Source organism: Capsicum annuum, chromosome 9 (assembly GCF_002878395.1).
Source record: "Capsicum annuum cultivar UCD-10X-F1 chromosome 9, UCD10Xv1.1, whole genome shotgun sequence".
In the NCBI taxonomy this organism is placed as follows: Eukaryota; Viridiplantae; Streptophyta; class Magnoliopsida; order Solanales; family Solanaceae; genus Capsicum; species Capsicum annuum.
This window is the reverse complement of record NC_061119.1, coordinates 54,283,152-54,307,082: the sequence shown is the minus strand read 5'-3', so window position 1 is coordinate 54,307,082 and position 23,931 is coordinate 54,283,152. Positions and strand designations below refer to the sequence as shown.

Below are 23,931 nucleotides of genomic sequence, written 5' to 3'. Positions count from 1 at the left end.
TGATGCCCGTGTAGATCACCCTCCAAGTTCTACCCAATCCCAACACGTCCTCTTTTCTTCAAGGTTAATCAGCGGATCTTAAGGTTCAAATGAACAATAGGGATGATACTGATCATTCCAAACATGGATTCCCTGGAAATCCTAGCATCAATATGATGAGACGAGTAATGAAAACCTACAACAACCACCTATGGATGTCCTTAATCTGACATCCATCTATTAATTAATAGTTTTCTATGATCCCTTTTTTCCACTTCCCAACATGGGAGTCACCAACGGTGAATCCCTCTCAAACCAGTTATTATGGGTGCTCCATCCTTCCCACCAGTTATGCCTAACTTTTAAGAGATTGACCCCCTCCACCACCACTAACAGGTGCATGGGATGACTCAGGGAACAGGTTTCTTTTACCAAGCAGTAGGGATGATAGGGTCACTGGAGACAATAGGTGCCCATATTCCAAACAATATAATCTCATCATTTATAGGCATTCCCTCCTTTAAACCCTACTCCTCTAAGAATGGTTCGTACAAAAACACAAGAAATAGAAGAAAGACCAAAACTAATGTAAGAAACTCAAATAGGAATAATGGTATTAAAAGACTTAAAATTAATGATGTATAATAATAAATATGAGAATAAATTCATACTTATTTATCCCCCAAATCTATTGAGAAGCTCAATTGATATAAGGCACCCCTTTAACCTGCAAATGGAGAACTAGGTGCAAATAATGAATCCCACAATGAGAGGACGAAACTCGGATCTCTTAATATAACCCCCATTGGACATTCCCATAATAAAACCTCCTCACCTAAATAGGTCCATGAACATTATCATATGGAACTATAGCGGGAATGAATTTGAATTAAGAAGGATTTTTAGGTCATTTTCAGTTTGGCATAAACCACCCTTGGTGATTTTGCTTGAGACAATATTCAAGATCATTAAGTTTTTTTTTAGGATTTTCTATTTACAAGAATGATTGATGTTCCAGCAGTAGGCACTTTAGGAGGGTTGGCTATTATATGGAATAACAATCTCCTAGAACTCTATCAAATCTCTACTACCAATCAGAAAATTCATGCCATGATCAAGGTAAATTCTATAGAAATTCCTAGTTATAGTTGTATTTATGCTAGTACTTATAGGAATAAAAGCAAAATTCTTTGACAGAATCTTAAATCTATTAAAGAATAGTTATCTCAAATAAAAATTAAGAGTCAAAACAACAACCAACCCATACTTGTCCACTAAATCCTCTAAAGCAGAATACCCAATTAGTTGGGATATTCCCCCGACTATGACAAGAGGAATCTAAAATAAAATACTAAGTGAATAAAGAAACCAACAAAATGACAGGGCCTTCCAAAAGAATAGAGGCTCACAACTTCAAAGTAGATCCATAGGAAATACCGAGTCACCTAACACTGAACAAAAGCAACAATAAACTATTTAGACCCTACATCATGAAATAATGTAGTGTCCATGGATGGTTAGTGGGATATACACTGGCATGTAACTTAGGAAAAGTGATAAAATAATGTCAATGCCATAAACCAGTCAGAAACATATGCATAAGAATTATATATACATACATAGGATGTTGAGATAGGGACAACGGTCAAGAACATGAGAGTTTAAACCATTAACCTGAACTATGTAGGTCGCTCCATCTTAAAGGTACCCATAGGCTATATAGGTTCGCTCTACATGCTAAAAGGGCTACCAGAGCGTGTTAGCCACACGAACTAAGAAATTTGAGGAAATGGATAAAGACACCAAGGCTCTAGCCATTCAAAAATATAATGTGCAAACCAAGAACACCGTCAAATAGACCCTAACACTAGCAAACATGTTTCCAGTATTGGTTCTCTCAAAACTACACCTTCACGGTGAGCTACACAATTCCCTTTAAGATCAATTTAAAATAGTCTGCACATAATCCCAACCATTAACCCAGGAGTTTTATATTAATGTATTTACCACTTGGTATCACATACTAATTATGCTTGCAGGATAATCCAATTATGCCAAACCAAAACCATTAACCAAATTGACTCCAAAGATGAATTAAAATCCAATCCATGGACACCCAGGACCTTTCAAATCTGTTTTAACCAATTATCCATTAATGTAATGCAAAGGGTTCATTAATAAGTTGAAGCAATTATCCATGTTCAAAAACTAAATTTACAATGTAGGTTGGGGTCAATGCCATTACCAAGCCAAAAAGACATCAATTTAGGGAAACCCATATTCCCCATTACAATTCCCATAACAATGCATCCATTCAGTCCAAAATCCAAAAATTGAAAGCCAATACTGTGTGCCAAAAATTATCCCTCGAGCATTTATCAAGCGTAACCTATTTGAACTGACTGACTATTGAGATGATGGGACAAACCCCCAACTAACTCCAACTAACTAAAATAATGGAATGCTGAAATAACTTAATGAAATATAAACTTTGTCACAAAAGATGAGGCCTCACCACTACTACTGCTACTATAATGCTGAGCTATCTAAGCGCGGTCATGAAATTGTGAGTCCAAACCTAGGATGTAAGACATCATAGCGCAAAAAAAGTAAGTGATCAGTACTTTGAATGTACTAGTATATATAATGGGTTGATGTGTGAGCCGATGCTAACACATTTAAAGCTTTTAACTCTAAATAATTGTGAGGTATTAAGCAATTTTTATTGTTTTTGATATCTTTTAATATGTTAATGCAGACAAAAGTGATCGGGGAGGAAACCAAAAGAAAGAAGAATAAATCAGCTGAAATCTGGTGTAAATAAGCTAAAGTATAGCTGACGTCAATTTTGAAGCATCGTCATACATGGGATAGGCTGTCAAAGTTGCCGTCAAGCTTAGACAAAGCCTGAGAAACTAAGATAAAATGTGACAACGTTTAGGAAGGGCCTTCAAATATATGACATGGCGTCAAAACCACCGTCAACCAAAAGTAGAGAATATTGATTTCCAGTGAAGTTGGGATGCCAGTTGTCACGCGCCGTCAAGAATTTTGACACGCCGTTAGGTTTTCCGTCTGAAGAGTCAAAAGATAACAATTCACTAGAACCTTTGACGACATCTGGCACATATCGTCAGACATATGACACGCCGTCAAGATCGTCGTTGTCCAATCCAAAGAGAAAACTGAAACTTTAATTTTATTTCCTTATTTAGGGTTGACTATTTAAAGACTTGTTTTAGGGTTTTTTAGGGATCGATCATTAATTATCAGAGAAGAAATTCTTAAGAGAAGCACGTCATATTGCTTGATCTTTACCATCAAATATTTTTCTTGTTTCTTTAAAAAAAGCACTTATCAACTATTTTTGGGTTTCTATCTCGTGAGTAATTTGAAGAAACTACTTGTTGTTTTTCATCCGTTCGTAAGCTTATCCTTATTATGATGAATTCAACTTGTTATTTCATTCATCAAAGCATGAGCGGCTAATTCCATTAGCCAGAGTTATGGGGTCCATGGATTAGGGTCTGATAGGTTACTAGGCATGTAATAGATTCAAAGAGTAGTAGGACGTCTTGAAATTCTATTTTTGACTAAAATCTATTGGTTGAAAACATTAGATTATGCCTTAGGTTTTATTTGCTTCTAACAGAGAAATAGACTAGAGGACGTCAATTATCAATAGGGACTCGGAATCTACCAACCTTCTATTTAATGATTGATGTTGTAACTGGATTAATCTACCTGAGATAACATCCTATTGGAAATAGATAAGTTATCTAAGTTCGAGAGAATTAGATAATAAATTGTCTGGTGAGGTTGAGAGATAAGTCAGACAGTATTATAGTCTGGGATATTCTGCTATTTCTACATACTCCAAGAATCCCAAGCATTACCTAGTATTTGTTAACTCCCAATACCCATGGTGAACATAACTCTGGTTTCTCATTTATATTGATTACAACACTAAAATATTGAAAGTGATAATTGACTCTCTGTGAAATTTAAGCCCCCATCTTCGAAAATAGTAAACTACTAGTAAAGTATTTTGTAAACAAATTAAAGTTCACACCTTATTCCCTGTGGGATTCGACCCCAACCTAGTTGGATTTTATATTGACAACGATCACTTACACCCATTCAAGAGTGTAATTTGAGCGTTATAAAAAATGGTGCCGTTGCCAGGGAATACGATTGTAGACTTAAAGTTTGTACGCAAAAATTTACTGATACTTAAATTTCCTTGATGTACGTTTATTTGTTGTTTTTGTTTATTTGTAGGTATTGTGTTGTTTATAAGAAACACAAGAAGTTTTGGAGAACCACTATTACCACTCAATTTGGAACCTCACCTGATAGGAAGTATAGCTGAACAACAGGAAGCAGAAAGACTAGCTGCTATGGCCACGGCTCAGGTGAATGTGCAAAATTTAGGTCAACAAGCACATCACCAGAACCCTGATGATGAAGACTTAGGTGATGAGGAATTACTGAATCCTCAAAACCCAAGGCGAGTTGAGTAAGTTGCTGCACCAGTGCAGCGAAACGTCAACAAAAATCATCCATTACAAGGAAGATATGGGCAAAAACCTATGCAATATGAGGCTAATAAATATGATGAAGGAATGGACGAAGCTGATGAAATAGGTGCTATCATTCCTCCAGGTGCAAAATTCAGCATAACAAGTACCATGATCCAACTCCTGAATTTGAAGGGGTTATTTGGAGGCTTGCCTGGTGATGATCCTAACATGCATTTGATGAACTTCATCACCATTTGTAAATTCTTTGACAATCTGGGAGTGATCTAAAATGCGATCAGGTTGAGATTATTTTCTTTGTCTCTATCTTGAAAGGCAACAATGTGGTTGAATGAGTTAGAGCTCGATTCTATAACCAAATGGAGACAGTTGAAAGATGCTTTCCTAGAATGGTTCTTTCCACCCTCCAGAAGGGTACAGTTGAGGGATGAAATTAGCAACTTTAGACAGCTTCCAACTGAAGCACTGTACGAAACTTGGGAAAGATTTAAGAAAAAATTTGCACAATGTCCGAACCACAATATGACGGACCTGCACTTGATGGATACTTTGTACAGAGCTTTCAACTCAATGATGAAGCCTATTGTTGACAACGCTGCAGGTGGTTCGTTCATTGACCTCTCTTTTCTAGATACTTCTGACATACTAAATAGAATAACCAAGCAGAGTTAGGTTTGGCACACTAGGGATTCTATATTGGCTAGCCTGACTGTTGCTGGTGGTATTACTATGGAGAAGTATAGAAAAGATGAGAAGAGAGATCAGGACATGGCCTATTCAAAGACGCAATGGACTTGTTGTCCAAGCACTAGCTATTCGACAAGACTGAAATGGTTAAAGTTGTGGAATCTCAGGGTATTGTGTCTACAGGTGCTGATGCTGAGGAAAATTATGTGAGTAATCAGGGGGGTTTCTGAGGTAATAGACAAGGGAACCAAGGTCGGACTTTCTATGACAAGCCTGATTATAAAGATAGGGAGCAGGGACATTGGAGAAACAATAATGATAGAAGTGGTTTGTATATTCCTCTTGGAAGTCGGGATGCTACGATGACTAGTTCTGGCAAGATGTCCATGGAGGACACGATGGAAAAGCTGTTGAAGGGAGTTGAAGCTACCAACTCAGGGGGAAAATACTATGAAAAGCAAATTTTCAACCCACTGTCAGTTAGTTAGCTCATACTCTGCTTCTATTAAGCAGTTGGAGAAACAGATAAGCCAACTTTCGGCTACTCTAAACCAGAGAAAGCTAGTACTTTACCTAGCGATATGGTTCAGAACCCACGGACTGATAGCTCTTGTTTGGTGATTACCACTCGGAGTGGAAAGATGTTATCTGGCCCTTCTATGGGCAAAGCTGTGGAGAAAGAGGTAAGTGTTGATGAGTAAGAAGGAAGCAATCCAGTGGATGGCTTTGTTGATATTTCAGAGAAAGAAAACAAAAAGAAAGGAGAAGTGGTATTGAAAGGAATGCCAAGACCACCACCTCCCTTTCCTCAGAGATTGAAGAAGAAAGTAGATAATGAAATATTTAGCGAATTCATGGCAATAATGAAACAACTAACGGTGAATGTGCCATTGATAGAGGCACTTGAGCAAATGACAAACTATGCTAAATTTATGAAGGAACTATTAACAAAGAAGCGGAAGGTAAGATGTGAGCCGGTGGACAAAATCCACCACTGTAGTGTTGTTTCTTCACAATCCTTAGTGCAGAAAAAGCCTGACCCTGGAGCATTTACCATACCGTGCACAGTTAGATCCATGAAGTTTACCAAAGCTTTATGTGACTTAGGAGCAATTATTTATCTGATTCCACTTGATATCTACAAGAAGCTTGGACTGGGGGAACCTACCCCCACAATGATGCATCTTGTGATGGCAGTCAAATCGGTAAAACGACCAGTTGGTATATTGCATGATGTGCCGATAAAGGTGGATGACTTTATTCTACCTGCAGATTTTGTGATGTTGAATTTGAGATACCCATAATTTTCGGTAGACCACTATTAGCCACGGGAAGAGTATTGGTTGATATGGAGCTCAATGATTTAAAGTTCAGGTATGGAAAAAGGGATGCCAGATTCAAAATGCACCCTCTTATGAAGTAGTTGGAGGAGATAAATATCTTCTCGTTTGTAGATGTATTCCAGGAAAATAGTAATGAGGTATCGATATGGTATCTGATGAAGTCTGAGTAGTCAAGATAATCAAGTTGTGCCACGATGTTAAATCAGATGTTGTTTGGGAGGCAACCCAATATTTTAATTTTATTGCACTTATGTTTTTAATTTTTATAGCTAAGAGTTGTACAAATAAGGTGAACTGGTTTCAGTCAGCTTGAGAAGGTTGACGTCAATTTTGATGGGCTATCACAAGTATGACAAGCCATGAGAAATGGCGTCAAAATAATCAAGTTAAATCCTTATTCTGTTAAGGCTGACGACAATTTTGAAGCGCCATCGGTATCTGACACACCGTCAAAAATGCCGTTAAATGAGTTAAGCCCAGATTAAAAGTTTTGGGCTAACCCGGCCCAACAACAGTTGTTCACATTCCTGCGTACTTTAGATATCTCTCTTCCAGTTTTGGTTTTCTTTCCTTGGAGAGTTATTTCCCTTCCTTTTTCAAATTTAATCCCTTTTAAGGCAAAATTTTAAGAGTTTCCTTGTTGAAGCCTGAGAGTTAAGTCAAGAAATCATTTTTATCTCTCATCTCATTTTTCTCTCACTCACAAGTCTAGGTGCTCAGAGTACATCAGGTAAGTGTCGACATCCAGGTATGAGAAAAACTTCAACTTCATCTTTCTTTGGATCAATTATGAACTACAAGAAACCTTGGTTTCAAAGGAGTGAGTTAAACCCATTAAAATGCTTCAAGCCCCTTCGAAAAGTAGGGTTTGTAGGGGTATGCAATATAATTTCATGGAAATCTCAGTAAGTAACATGACCTAAGTTGAAATTGAGAATAATGGTAGAAGAAAAATCAAGTAAAAAAAAGTTAGAAATTGTAATGTTGTCTGACGAAAATTTTCATGGCCTTGCACCTATGTGATGGCCATTCAAAAATGCTGTCAAAAGCTAAGAAATTTTGTAGATTCTGAATAATATTGATGATGCTTTTGAAGCACCGTCACACCTGTCACGGTAAATCAGAAAGGCCGTTAAACCTGCATACTGAAAATAGTGATGATGTTAAACAGAGGTAATCCTTCTTCTTCTCTTGTTTGATTATGGTCACTAATTGAGGATTTCTATGTTTTACAGAACTGATAATGGCACCTAAGAAGAAGAATCCAACAACACCAAAGAAAGAGGCTAAAGAAAATGTACCTCAACAGTTTGTCAACGAGGACTCTGATTATAAAGATGATGAACCCTTGCTCAGATGAACGAGAAAGAGGGTTGGTCCAAAGACACCACCTCCACCTAAGCCTATTGAGGTGGAGGATACTGATGATACTGAGGTAACAACCTCATCTGAGCAAGCATCGGAGGAATAAGGATCAAAACACACTGAACAAGAGTCTAAGGGCACTGAATAAGAAGTTGAAACTGAAGACTCTGAAAGGCCTATAACTAAAGAAACTGAGTCTGAATCACCATCATCGGAGCAGAAAGGTAATAAGGATTCTCCAGTACGGGGAACTTTGGTGAAATGAAAAAACCCCAAAGTTAGGAACAATGCGAGATGGAGAATCCTTGGGGCAGAAATGATCTATTTGGATAGACTTCACAGAATAGATCGATGAAGTGCCAGAAGGCCAATTCTAGAGTAGAAGAAAATCATCGCTACAGGGTTGATCAGATACCCTGAGAAGATGCAAAAACTCAAGGAGTATGGATTGAAGTGGACTACCAGGTGAAGAGGTGTTTACTGTCCTTCATTAGTCTGAGAGTTCTACGTGAACTACCAGGCTACGGTGGAAAATATGTGTAAAGAAGGAGATAGAACTTCAGATAAGCCTCTGCTGACCAAAGTTCCAGTACATGGAGTGAGGGTGGATATTTTAGATGCCACCATAAATAGGTTTCTTCATGGGCCAGTCTTTGTCCTACGAGCCACTTAACCTACCTTCTATGCCCAGTTGAAACATCAAGAAAACCAGTGCAAATGGATAGCAACTCTCATAGTAGATGGGGAACCTGAGTGACTGAATAATCCGATATAAAAGATTACCAAAGCATCTCTAAATTCAGAGGCCAGATTTTGGTGGGGTTTAGTATGGATTCATCTGATACCCACAGAGGGAGACAATATATTAGGGGATGATCGAGCAATATTGGTTGCAAGCTTGATAGACAGAACTCCCTTGGATTTTGGAGAAATTATAGTGGAAGAGATCAAGATTCGGCTTGCAAGACCCGATGCTGCATATCCATTCCTATGTTTGATTACTAGGTTGTGTGAAGCAGCTAATGTACCTAAGATTTTGGGTACTTATGATGAGATACATGCCAAGAAAACTCACAACCCTGTCAGCAAAAATAAAATTTGGCTGGGCTTACGACTTGATCGAGATACAGTTGGTGTAGCAGATCCTCCAGTCACTGAGACTGTGTCAGCACCTGATATGGGGGTGCAAATCTCCGAAGCTATACCACCACCACCAGCATATTCAGCTTAGGCAGGTACAGTGCCTCAAAGTGGGCGGACTACTTCAGTCCCTTCGGCAGTAATAGGTTCGGCATTTTAGCCGATTGATATCAGAAAGGTGGATAGGAAAGCAAATTGGTGTGAGGTGCAAATACAGGCCTTCACCAAATAAATTGCTACTGCTGTGGACAAAAGAATCAATGTTTCACTCGAACCTGCACTCAAACGTTTCATAACTTTGCCTGAGCGGGTGGCAAATCTAGAGAACAGATTCGATGCCTAGGCAATAGAGATGACAGGTGCAGATCTTACCACTTTTAGGGCTGCATTGGATAAGGTGAAAGCTTAGGTTGGGATGATGCAGCAGCACCAAATCATAGTGCCAACAGGTTCAGCAATGCATGTTGTAGAGGAAGAAATTCCTATACTCAATCTCACTGCAGATTCCCCAGATAAAAAGAAGAAAAAAAGGGAAAATAAAGGCAAGAACAAGAGAGATAAGCCAAATAGTGAAGAAGAGAGAAAAGATAAAAACAAAGCAAAGAAGAAAGAAGAGAAGGAAGATTTGAAAAGGGCAAGATTGGAGTCCCTGGCTAACACAGAAAAATAGGAAGTAGCCATCAGAGCTAGGGTTTCAGGTGCTTCATCGAGCCAAGCTCCAGCAACTAGAAAGGCAGATGCTACTAGCGGGGAGAAGACAGTAGATGATGCTATAGCAGGGTTGGAGACCCAGGATCCACAGGCTTGACTGTCTTCAGGTATATCCTAACCCTTAGTGTACTTTATTTTTTATTTTAAGTTGAGGGTATAGGGAAACTGTTGTTGTAACATGTTCTGTAAATAATTAGGAATAGTGCAAGTACTTAAGGCAATTAGCTTGTTTTGTAATTTTTGAGTACCTCTCTAGTGGTTTAATCTGTTATGAATTGTTTGAATTGCATCTAGTGTGACCACTGTGTATCTGTTTGTGGCATCAGTGTGGCAAATAAATGACCTATAGAAAACAAAATGTATCAAACGGATGAGTAGTAATGTGCTATATACTTGTGTACTATGTGCGTGTAAGGTCTTACTCAGTTTCCATTGCGCGTTGAATCTAGAACTTGCCTAGTTGGTCATACCATAGTCATAGGATAGGCGTTAGGAAAGTATCATGGGCTATTTTTTATGTTAACCCATTTTAGCTTAAATGACCGTCCAAAGGTGAATAATATCCCTTGATCCCTTTTTGCGCCTAAATAGCCCAATTTTTTCTTATACACCTTTCACTTCCCATTACATCACAATGAACCTGTTTTGGCCCTGGTCCTCCTTGGACACTGTTCCTCTCGACTTAGGCAAATAACCTAAGTTTAGGGTGGCTACTATAGGGGTGCGCGATGCATTCTGAGTATGAAAAGAGGTAAAAGAATGAAAATGAACAACAAGTTGGGTGTAGTGAAAAAGAAAAAGAGAAAACTGAAAAAGTTAATCTAATGCTTAAACAGACAACACCCATCTTGAGAATGCTTGACAAATAAAAGAGGGAAGCAAAGAAGGTCAAAAGTTGAAACCCCGTGAGTTAATGTAGTGCCAAGGAGGTGTAGTCATTATGAAATAACCATGAATATCATACCAGCCCTGAGCCTACATTACAAGCTTAAGAAAAGCCCTATAGTAATCCTAATTGACTTGTCTGAAGACTTTGAAACTGACTATAACGGCAAGCCTAGGGCATTTGATGCGCACTGTTGGAACTTCATTCTGAGAGTGAATCTTACGTTCATCCCTATGTCTATACATGTGAATCTAAGTGAGAAAGGAATTTCTTTATTGTGAGGCACACCAGGTATATTGCTATTAACTGCTTTGTTCGGATAATGTAATTTAGGTATGTGCTAGGCTGTTATTGCTGAGATTTTTTCCATATCTAGATACATGTGAGTTACATAGGTGTTTTCAAATATTAGACACAGTTGATTTTACTTTGATTGATCATGGAGATGGTGCATGTACCGTCATCAAATGAGGATGTAGAAAACAAGGTTGAATACATTATTGCCTTGTCTAAAGCTGTAAAAAAATATTGGCGACAACCTATCATTGATTACTTATGTTATGGGTACTTCCAGAAGAACCAAGAAGAAAGACTGATATCCATCGTCGTGCACCTCACTTCATTTGCTACAAAGACACACTGTACAGAAGATTATTTAAAGGTGTAATATTACGGTGTTTGGAAGAGGAAGAAGCAATTCAAGCATTGCAAGAAGCACACTCGGGATTTTGTGGATAGCATCAGTCTGAATCAAAGCTCCAGTTTTATATTAAAAGGATGGGATACTATTAGCCAACGATGGTAAAATATTTCTTGGGCGATGCTAGAAGATACAAAGCTTTACAATTCCATACGAATTTCGTTCATTAGCCTCCTAAATTACTACACCCTACTGTAGCATCTTGTCCATTCACTGCTTAGGGAATGGATGTTGTTGGTCCACTACCAAAATTTTTCTGGTGGACACTTATACATTTTGGCCGCAATAGATAACTTATTAAAATGGGTTGAAGTTGTTGCTCTCAAAGAAGTAAAAAAGGAGAATGTTGCGAATTTTATTCAAGTGAATATTATCTATCGCTTTAGAATCCCTCAACATATAATAACCGACAATGGAAAGTCATTTAATAACAAGATGATGAATAAGATTTATGATATCTTTGGCTTTAAGCAGCACAAGTCTTCTATATACTATGCTACCGCTAATGGTTTAGCCGAAGCGTTTAATAAAACTTTATGCAATCTATTGAAGAAAGTCATCTCCAAGTCCAACCAAGACTGGCATGAACAAATGAAAGAAGCTTTATGGACATATAGAATGAGTTACAGCACAACAACACAAGCAACCCATACTCACTTGCATTTAGAGTTGAAGTAGTCTTGCCACTTGAGTGTCAAATACCTTCTTTAAGACTAGATACTCAAGAAGGGCTCACCGATGAGGAAAATGCTAAGTTGTATCTTTCGGAGTTAGAATCTCTCGATGAGAAGAGGCTGAAGTCTCAATAAAATCTTAAATGTTATCAAGCCCGACTATCTTATTTTTTCAATAAAAGGATTTTCTTGAGGTATTTCCAAGTTGGAGATTAAGTATTTGCAATAAGAAGGCCCATTATAACTTCTCGTAAGTCTGGGGGTAAATTTACCCTAAAGTGGGATAGACCATATGTCGTACAAGAGTCATATTCAAATGGTTCTTACAAGCTTGTTGATGCAGACTATGTGAAAATTGGTCCTACTAATGCCAAGTTCTTAAAGAAGTACTATCCTTGAAGAAAGATGACACTCCTTAAGGCACGAGTATAAACTGTATGTCCACTTCTGGCCCGCAAAAGAAGAAACTATGTACGGCTAAAAAAATATATGCTAGGTTGAAAACCTCAAAAAATAGGGCCTAGAAATTAGAACGAAAAAAACACTCACTAGAATTACGTTGTGACTTGATCCTCTTTACTGAGGTACGTAGGCACTTGGAATCTCATTCTGAGTTCAGTCGTATGAGTGTAAAAAAAATATGTTCCTATAGTGTCCTCCTTATGAATATCAAGTATGAAAGTATTCTAATTAAATTTTGGACTTTTTCCAAATATTTATGACTTAATGAGGGCAACACATCGAAAAGAAAAAGAGTTCCTTCAATGGGATTTGGAATACTAAAGTTCTCCAAGCCTACAACTAAAATGATCTCAAAATTTTCATGCTTTAAGGTGGACATGATTTGTCCCTTTGCACCTTAAGCTATCCTCTAACGAAATTATCGCTAAAGGATATCAAAATGTCAATGCCTTAAGGTGGATAAGATTTGTCTCTTTGCACCTTTAGTCGGACTCTAACGAGTTTATCCTTAAAGGTTATCAAAATTTACATGCTTTAACGTGGACAAGATTTGTCCCTTAGCAACTTAAGCTAGCTTCTAACAGGTTTGTCCTTAAAGGATATCAAAATGTCCATGCCTTAAGGTGGACAAGATTTTTCCCTTTGTATCTTAAGATGGCCTTTAATGAGTTTATCCTTAAAGGATATCAAAATTTCCATACCTTAAGGCAAAAAAGATTTGTCCCTTTCCACCTTAAGATGACCTCTAACGGGTTTATCCTTAAAGGATATCTAAATGTCTGTACCTTAAGGTCGACAAGATTTGTCCCTTTGCACCTTAAACTGGCCTCTAACGAGTTTATCCTTAAAGGATATCAAAATTTCCATGCCTTAAGGTGGAAAATACTTGTCCCTTTGCATATTAAGCTTGCCTCTAACGAGTTTATCCTTAAAGGATATCAAAATTTCCATGCCTTAAGGTGGAAAAGATTTGTCCCTTTGCACCTTAAGCTGGCTTCTAATGAGTTTATCCCTAAAGGATATCGAAATATCCATGTCCAAATGGACCATCACCCCTCGACATTAATTTGGACTTTCTTTGATATGGAAACCGATCCTTTCAAAGATTCACCCACACCCAATCTCCCGGTTCAAAAATGAGTTTCTTTCTCCCCTTGTTGGCCCTCCTTTGAATTTCTTGGTTTTTCTTCTCAAGTTGAAGCCGCACCTTCTCATGTGACTTCTTTACAGAATCTGCCCGCTTGCTTCCATCTAAGCTAATCATGAGATCACTTGGCAAAGGCGTTAAATCTAAAAGGGTAAGGGGATTGATGTAACATCTCGTATTTTGCTTGTACTTGTTCTAATTATATGGAACTTGGTATAGTCTTTTGATATATATAACGTATGAGAATTGTTATGCAAGTATTAATGGTATAGATGGAATTATAGATGCTGCCCGTACAGTTTAATGTGATGCGACTAAGTTAATGTTAAGATAACTATTTAAACTTGGAATCGTAATCTAGTATTTGAATCTAAATTTTAAAGTGACCAAGTGTGTATAAGTTGAAGGTTAGATTAAAAGGATTAGGATCTGAAAATGGAGCAAAATATTGAGGTGCTTGCTTGACTTATTTAAGCTAGTAGGTGAGTCACCTACTTAAGTTGTTTGGACCAAATTATGGACCCATGGCTATGGATCAGATTTGGGTCTATGCTAATATACTCATTTGGGACAAATTGAACAAAAGAGAAAGAAAATGGATGTGGCCCAACACACCAATCTGCCAAAGGCCCAATTTATTTAAGCCAAAAATAAGAATTTAAGTAAGTAGGTGCATCACCTACTTTAAAAATTCGTGCAGCTTGAACCCTTAAGTAGGTGCATCACCTACTTGGACCAATTTGACCAATTTTATGGTCCAAAATGAAGCTAAGGAGGTAGACAAAATAGGGCCTTTAAAAGGCCAAGTTGCTGGTCATTTTACTTCACTTTTAAGTCACAAAAACGGAGTATATTTCAGCAAATCTCTCTACTCTCTCTAAAATAAAAAGAACAGCAGCCCTATTTTTCCTTCTAGGGTTCTTGAAGAAACCCTCACCTTTGCAGCCCAAGGTAAGTGAAAAACACTTAAGGTTTTGTTTAATTATCTCATGGAGGATTAGGAATACAAGTTATAAGTGTTTGACTATAAGTATATGGTTGATTATAGAAAAAGCTATTTGTTCACGTTTCCTTGTTATTGAGGAACTTTTTTTCTTATTCTTTGGTTTAAGTGTGAAGGAAAGTTCATGACGGTGTTTAACAACTAAAACTTTAAATCGCCATAACTTACCCGGTTATTGGATTTTGGCAAATTTTATATTGTTAGAAAGCTAATAGAATTTCCTACACAATGGAAGGCTCTAAATTGGAAAATAATGAGTGTTTCAAAAATTTTACATAAGAATACTCATGTATTAGGACTTAAGTTATGCAAAGGAAATGTATGGTATTACACTATTACAAGTTGACACCTATGTAATAGTAAGACTAATTTTTTGGGTTGAACTCTAAATTACTCAATTAAGCACAAACTTGTTTGAAAAAAACTTTGGACATTGTAATCACATACTTGGACATTTAAATGCTTATTTATATCAATATGAGCATGTAAAGCACACAAATTGCTCTTAAAATAAAGCAAAATACGCTAGAATAATGATACCAAAGTGTATAAAATCACCTCAGATCAGTCATGTCATTTCTACTAAACAGATCATGGTGGATCCACAAAAAGTTGCAGTGGTTAAGAAGTGAAATAGGCCTACGACTCCAACCGATATTCGGAGCTTCTTGGGATTAGTTGGTTATTATATGAGGTTTGTGGAGAGCTTCTCTTCTATAGCTATCCCGCTGACTTAGTTTACCTAGAAAAAGGTAAAGTTCTTATCGTCTGATGCTTGTGAGGGTAGTTTCAAGAAGTTGAAGGATAAGTTTACTTCGTCATCGGTCTTGATTCTACCTGAGGGCACTAATAGATTTATGGTTTATTGTGATGTATCCTATTTGGGACTTGGTTATGCATTTATGTAGCATGGTAGAGTGGTGGTCTATGCTTTTAGACAGTTAAACGCTCATAAGAGAAATTATCCGACTCATGACATAGAGTTGTTAGTTGTGGTGTTTGCATTAAAGATTTGGCACCACTATTTGTATGGTGTCCATGTAGATATCTTTTCTGATCATAAGATCCTGCAATCTGTGTTCATCGAGAAGAGTTGAATCTCAGGAAAAAAAGATGGCTTGAGTTGATGAAAGATTATGACATGAGTCTCCATTGCCATTCAGGTAAAGCTAATGTAGTTGTTGATTCTCTTAGCAGGTTATCCATGGGGAGTCTAGCTTATGAGGATAAGTGGAAATTGGTGAAATATATTCACCATTTGGCTAACCTTGGAGTTCGTCTCTTAGACTCTGAGAAGGGGGTGTGTTTATGCAAAAGGTAGCACAGTCCTCTCTTAGTAATAAAATAAAGAGAAGTAGGTACTGAATCCTATCTTGATGAAAATTAAGGTAGATGTGGGACAACAAAAGTTTGTAGATTTTAAGATTGGTGGTGATGCTATCTTGAGGTACCAAGGCAGATTATGTGTTCCCAATATTGATGGGCTATGAGATAGGATCTTAGCTGAGGCTCATGAGTTGTGTTATGCCATTTATCCTGGTTTGACGAAGATACATCATAATCTTAAAGAGATTTATTGGTGGAATAATATGAAACGGGATGTAGCCAGTTTTATGGCTAAATACATAGTGCGTCAATAAGTGAAGGTTGAGCAACTGTAGCCTGGAGGGTTGTATCAAGAAATTGAGTTGCTTGTATGGAAGTTGGAATTGATTAACATGGATTTCATTACCAGTCTTCCTTGGTCTCAAAATTAATTTGATTCGATTTGGGTCATCGTGGATAGGATAACTAAGTCTGCTCACTTTTTGCTAGTGAGGACAATTCTTCGGCAGAGGATTTTACGAAGTTATTCCTCCAGAAGATTGTAAAGTTACATGGGGAACCTGTTTCTATCATGTTAGATCGTGGAACTCAGTTCTCATTATAATTTTGGAATTCATTTCATAGAGGTTTGGGAACTACAGTTAGCCTTAGTACTACATTCCACCGCAGTCGGATGGGAAAGGAGAAAGGACTATTTAAATGCAGGAAGACATTTTTAGAGCTTGTGTGATTGACCATGGTGGTAGTTAGATTGATCAGTTTCCTGTCATAGAGTTTGCATATAATAATAACTACCACTTTAGTATTGGTATGGTAGCTTTTGAGGCCTTGTATATTAGGAGGTGTAGGTCTCTCATTAAGTGGTTTGAAGTTAGTAAGGCTGAGATATTTGGCCCGAATTAGGTTCACCAAGAAATGGAGAAGGTAAAGGTGAATTGGTATAGACTTCAAGCCACCCAAAGTCTCCAAAAGTCCTACGTGGTGTGAGGCGAAAGGAATTAGAGTTTGAGGTTGGTGATTGGGTGTTCTTGAAGGTATTTCCTATGATGGGTGTAATGCGGTTTGGGAAGATGGGGAAGATTAATCCCTGATATATTGGTCCGCACTTGGTGCTGAAGAGGGTTGGTAATATAGTATATGAACTGGAGTTGCCCTGTAGTTTGAGCTCCATTCATTAGTTTTTCACGTTTTGATATTAAAGATGTGCATGGCTGATCATTCAATGGTTGTTCCTTTGGAGGACGTAAATATTTCGGATTCCTTATCTTATAATAATATCCCAATTAAAATTTAGGATTGACAAGTTTGTTGGTTGCAGACGAAGGATGTAGCTTCGGTAAAGGTTCAATGGAGGAACCATCATATTGAAGAGGCTACTTGGGAAGCCGAAGAGGACATGAATTCCAAGTATCCAATCTTGTTTTCCATTTTGGATAATCATGCTTAAGGTATGTGTATTCCTTAACACTTTTGTTTTTTAACTTTGTTAAAGGAAAGAGTGATTTCCTTAGCATCTTTGTTTTCTATTTTTATTAATGGTAAGAGTAGAGGTATGTGGAGTCAATTTTGGCTAATAAATAACTTGTCCCTTCATTCGAGGATGAATGATCCAAGTGGGGGATAACTGAAATACCTTAGATATTTGCCCTTGGAAAATTCCTTGAGCCTGAGCTCACTGCCCTGGTTACGACTGGACCCTATGAGTCGTAGGGTGTCCTGACAAATTGTTGGGGCGAGTCATAACCAAACTAGTAAGTTTGTGGCTATATTCTGCTCTGAGTAAGAGTGGCTCACCAAGAGTCGTAAGGATATGTTACGAGTCGTTAGGTGTAATCATAGGGAGTCCAGTGTATATCCCAAATGGGTTCTAGCTTAATTATGACTAGGACCTATGAGTTGTAAGGTCCTATTATGTGTTGGTTGGTTAAGACGTAAGGTTAGCAGTGGGTAGTGTCCTAGGGATTGTCTTGGTTACGACTCTTGGTGATGAGTCGTAAGGAATGGTTACGAGTCGATGATTGACTTGTAGTCAATGACGACCCTTTTCCAACTCTTAAGTTAAAGGAATTCTAGACATTTTCCCTTTTACCCAACTTGAAACCCATGTCTTATAACCTTATTAGGGTATCATTAGCCCTTAGAAATATATCAAAGTAACTTCTCAACACTCTCAGTTCCTCAAGGTCAAGAACACTTAGGGTTTTCAAGAGGTTAATCACTTAAGGCTTTCAAGGGTCATTTCTCTCCGTATATCTTACTATTATAGGTATGTGACTCTACCCTTAAACTTAATATCTCTATTGCATAGAAATACATGGTTGTTTATGTGGTTAAAAAGTAAGGGTTTTGAATTAATTGGGGTTTTTGTCATGAATGATCAATTAAATATTTTCCCATTGTTTTATGATTTATTACTCATGTCTTAAATATGGTTTGAACATTGTGGGATCTATGGGAATGGTGATTAAACTGAGGGGTCATGGTTAATCCCCAACTTGATGATTTTTCCTTTACTAGGGTTTTGAAAATTGTATGCCCCCAAGTGTTTGTAAAATTGTCAATGGAAAGGCTTTTGTCATATAATTTATCTTACCCACTTGTAATCATGCATTGGCGTGAAAAGGATAATGAAGTTTGCATGTTTTCCTTGAAAGGCTATGATGGCCATGTATATGATGGTCTTGATTTGAACCTTGTGTGCTTAATATTTTCACAAGCTAATGTATAATTGAACCATAATGGTTATGAATTTCCTAAGTGAGGTGAGTGTTTGGGCATGTTGTTGTTACCTTGCAAGTGTAGTTGGTATGACGATACCAATAATATATTCTTTAATATGAAATATGTTTCAATGAATAAGAATGTGTGATAAATGTTTTAATTGGTCTTTAAAAGAGGGTTGGGTAGCTGAGTCGTGAAGGTGAAGGTCCAAGTGACCAATATTGAAAACCGCGCTAGTTGGTAGGGGGTTGTTATGGCTTGAGGGTTCGCATCCCCTTGCCTGTGACCAGGTGGTTTGAGTCCACTGTATTGTTATTATTATGATTGGAGGGTTTGACTCCCCCATATAACATTTATGATCGGATACGTAAGTCTTAGTATATGACTGGAGGGTTCAAGTCCCCCGTGGATATATATGAGATTATTCTCTGGTTTGTGTGGCCACACACACTGGGGGACAACTAGTGGGGTGAGAACTGAGGCCCATATAGCCCGTAGGTACTATTATATGATGATTGATCTACACAATCTAGACTAACATTTTAAAATACATGTTAAGCATTATTCCCTATCCCTACATGTGATATATATATATATATATGTACGTATATGCATATGATGATATGCATGGAATTTTGAATGATTTGAAATATTATTCATGGCATTATGTTATCCCCTATCCCCGAGTTACATGCTAGTGCTCAAACCCTGACTGTCTTCGTACGCTGTATCCGCCCACGATGTAGGACTTGGCCATACTTCTATTTCTCCTACTCAGTGATTATGGATTGATCGAGATTCGACTTGAAGTAGTGATCTTCCATGCTTCTGAAGGCTCCATTTTAGGATTATGTTTATCTTTTAAGTTATAGACTATTGGTTCGTGTTTTTGGCTATAGTCGAGGACATGTCCCAACACTTTATTGATATTTAGATTTGGATCATTTTTAGAAGGCTTTGTCAACACCACTGTGGTTATTGGGCGATGTCAGCCGATCGTCGATGGGCAATTATGGACATGCATTAAAAATTTCTTAAGCTATTGTACGCTATCTTGTTATATGTTTAAAATTCATCTGACTTTGGGGTGTGTTGTGTTTTTTGGTTAGGTGTAGGGGGTGATCTCCGTTCCATGCGAAACTTGAGATACCCGACATGGCTATGCCTTAGTTTAGGTTATGTTAATTCTACTGCGGTGTGGTTCAGGGTTTAATTGAGTAAAGTTGGTATTAAACGAGTAGATTTAGGAAATCCTTATTTTTGGCATTTGTTCTGCCTAATAAGACTTAGTGGAGTTCTTCTCCTTGGTGATATGTACTTGTGGTTAATCATTGCTGAGATGGAGCATAGACTGACATGTTTTCATCTAAGGTTACATTTCTTTGAGTTGCTAGAGTTTGGTCATCAGTAGTACTATTTGCAGCCTTAGTGAGTTCTTAGATATGCCTTGATGGTTTATGCCCTCCAGCAGATATGAAGTGCATTGCTTCTACTTATAGCCCATAGATTATCCTTTATTGTGATTTTAGTTCTTAGCTATATTTTAATTTTATCTCTGGTAGGATCTAGTTGGGACATACCTGATCTTGGATAGTGAGGGTGAGTTGGGTGTTTTCCCATGGTTTAGACTTGTCTTCTTTCGTTTCAGATTTGATGCCTTGGAATGACGGCTTGAAGGTTATGAGAAATTTGGAGCACGGATGCTTACTTGTCTACAAGATTGGTTTGGATAGTTAAGATCGAAAGATTCCACCTTGATGTTGAGATTTTGGTTGGGAGTTGTAGAGATTGAGTGCAACCTTTATTTTCAGATTTGTCTTAGTTGGGGTTTTATCTATAGGCCGGCTAAGCCTACACTTTAGCTACTAGCTTAGTCTTTTTCAGTTTAGATGGATTTTGGTTGGTAGATACTAGGGTGATAACTCGTTGGCACTTGATGATAGTTTCTTTCATTTTTTACCTTGACTTTTAGTATTGTCAGAATTTTAGACTATCTACTCTGTAGGAGTAGAGCACTTATGTTGGACTTAGCATGGTTTCATCCTTAGTTGGTAAAACATCCTAGAGTATCCCCCACTTATTATTTTTATATATTTTTTAAATAAAATAAAAATATATATATATTATTTTATTTATACTAAATATATATATATATATATATATTATTTTATTTATATAAATATATATATATATATATTTAAATATATAATTATATATATTTAAATAAAAAAGGCATCCCCACCCCACCCTCTCCTCTTCCAGCCCTCACCCCCTACCCTGCCAGCGCAGCTCCCCTTCTTCTTCCATCAAAAAATCCATTCCCTTTCTTCTTTCCTCAGAAAATCAATCAAGACCTCATTAATGGCGGATCTCAGCCAGTAGCAACTTGTTTACGGTTTCTGTAACCAGCTGGAGTCTAATTCCTCTACCACAGATATGGTGGATCCCTCCATGATCCCTATCCCTAAATCAAGACCAAAAGTTCCATCATCTTCTAGAATGTTCTCCTGTCTCTATTGTTCTCGCAAGTTTTGCACTTCTCAAGCACTTGGAGGACACCAGAATGCTCATAAGCGTGAAAGAGCCGCTTCTCGCCGTAATATGTTCTCCACCACTTCTACTACCACAGACTCCTCCGACCATATGATCCGACTCCATTTTCTTCAGAACAACCACAACAACGACATGGACCCCTCTTCAAACATTAACCCCTTCTCTTCTTCTTCATCTTCTCATGATGGTTTTTATACTCCACCACCACCAAATCTTGGACACCATATATTTATGAATTTCTAGTGACTATTTTCAGTGACGTTCCAATGGAGGAAAATGTTTTGCAGAAGAAAGAAGAAAGGTGTTCATTTTTTTATTTTTTATTTTTAATTTCTATTATATTTTAAATATAATATTATTGAAATTAATTTTTTTTACAAATAAATGCACCTTTTTTTTATTGAAAATGTCACGTCAGCATTAGGGGTGAAACTAATACACTTTAAAGATGTTAAGGGGGTAAATAAACAGAAGTTAAGTTTAAGTGTTAAAGTAAGTTGGGAGGACATGTTCGGGGGGGGGGGGGGGGGGGGATGAAGATGTCTTTTCTCTAAATTATTACAAAGAAATTTACAGTATTACAACTACTTTAGGATAAAATGATAAACTATGAATATTTAAAATACTGGAGACAAGATATGGAAGAAATAAGATTAATAGAAATATTTATGAAAGAGAATTTAATTGAATATTTTAGAACAAAAGATATAGAATATTTAGAATACCTTCAAAATAATATACAAGAATTACAAAGATTAAGAGAAAAAACTAAAGAATATTACAGTAAAGCATTTAAACAAATAATATTTAATCCCCCCCCCCCCCCCAACATATGAACATCAATAAAACTAAAATAAATAAATTAAAAATAAAAATAGATTCAGTAAAGTTATAATAGATCTATTTAAGTTATCCGATCTATTTAAGTTATCCGCTCCCCCCCCCCCCCTCCAATTGGTATCAGAGCTATGTTGTTTAAAGTTACGGAAGTAGTATATATTTGGGTTTATTTGATTAATTTATTAATTATGATAAAATTAGATTTAGATATCCACCAAAATATTATAAATATTGCTTAGATGAATAACGAACAAAAATTATAAAAATATAAAGAATTAAAACAATAATATCTGAAAAAAGTAAAGAATTAAAAATAAGGATAGAAAGACTATAGTATAACATAATTGTCGGAGTTAGTAAAAACTCAATAAATGCACAAAAAGAAGAAATATCAAATTTAGAATCAACAATAGATAGTCTAGAATATATATATATATATATATATTTAAATAAAATGAGCAAAGAAGAATTTATAATAGATGAAAAAACATATGAAAATCATGAAGGATCAAAAATAAAAATAGTATTCTCTAATTTAGGAATAAGATATAAGAAAATAGGTAAACATTTATATTTAATGTTAGAAAAAGAGGAATTAAAATTAGAAGATAAGTTGGCAGTCATGGTAAAAATAGAAAGAGAAAACGAAGAAATAGATAGTAAAAAAGAAATAAATAAAATAAAACTACAACCCACAGAAGAAATATGAAAAATAGAAGAAACTAAAAATAGTAGGATTGCTAAATTAGAAAAAGAACTACAAATACTAAAAGACCTGTATGAAAAAAGACAGAAAGAAAAAGATAAAGAACAAAAATTATTAAACGAGATAAATCAATTTAAAGAAAAATTAGACGTAAAAAATAAAGAATCAGAAAGCAGTGAATTAGAAATAAATACAATAGATGCTGGAGAAACAGATAATTATGATTCGGAAGGTAGTGAAACATATACAGAAATTCAAACATATACAAAAATTCTAGAAAACATAGGAAAACTAAAAATTAATGAAAAACAAGAAGTAATTAATAAAGAAAATTTAGAAAATACAAACACAGAAGTAAATACTCTTAATAAAAAACGATGAAAACATAATACCTAGTACATCAGAAATAAGAAAATCTACATATTATTATAAAAATAAGTTTAAAAAATTTAACCTAAAAAATGAATATAACAAATGGACACCAAAATAAATAATTAATAAAAATTATAACTTTTTAGATTTAGACTGTGTAATAGACACAAATAAAACAATACAACTACGGGCAGGATACATGTCAAAATAATTATTAGATAATAATATAGATACAACAAAAAATACACCAGAATATATAGAAAGGACACTAAAATAACTTTACAAAAAACTATTTTTTCTATCTCTACTTTACATTTATCAAACTTTACATAAGTAGAAAAAGACTTAAGGTAGAAAAGTCTTAAAGCTAATCTAAAAAGACAAAACTGATAATAACTTTCATCCTAAAAAGGTCAAAAAGGCTATTTAATAAGCCTAAAAAATCAAGACTTCATAATAATTTATGTAGAAAAGTTATCTTGTCACTTTCAACTTTAATATCTTGCCTTTTTATCTTTCTATTATTGCTCTGTGTCTTTTTATCTTTTGTTGTGTATCTTCCAGCTGTTGTCCTTATTTTTTTCTATTCCAGTTGAACTTACGGGATAATATTATCTTCTCCATTACATCTCGAACATTGATGGTCTAAATATTTGTGTCCAATTATCTAGCAATATCTTGTTAATAATTCTTCTGAAATATATCTCTTCCTAATTGCTGTTGCAGTTGGTTGTTTCTCTGGGTTGAGTAATGTCAGAATCCATTGTCTAGCATC

At 36.3% G+C, this 23,931-nt stretch overlaps 1 protein-coding gene across 1 annotated transcript; it reads left to right on the top strand.

Moving 5' to 3' along the window:
• Positions 1 to 21,121: 21,121 nt before the first annotated feature.
• Positions 21,122 to 21,481, top strand: LOC107846667 (zinc finger protein KNUCKLES-like). The gene has a single exon (XM_016690979.1). The coding sequence runs from the start codon at positions 21,122 to 21,124 to the stop codon at positions 21,479 to 21,481; it is 360 nt and encodes a 119-aa protein (XP_016546465.1).
• Positions 21,482 to 23,931: the final 2,450 nt, after the last annotated feature.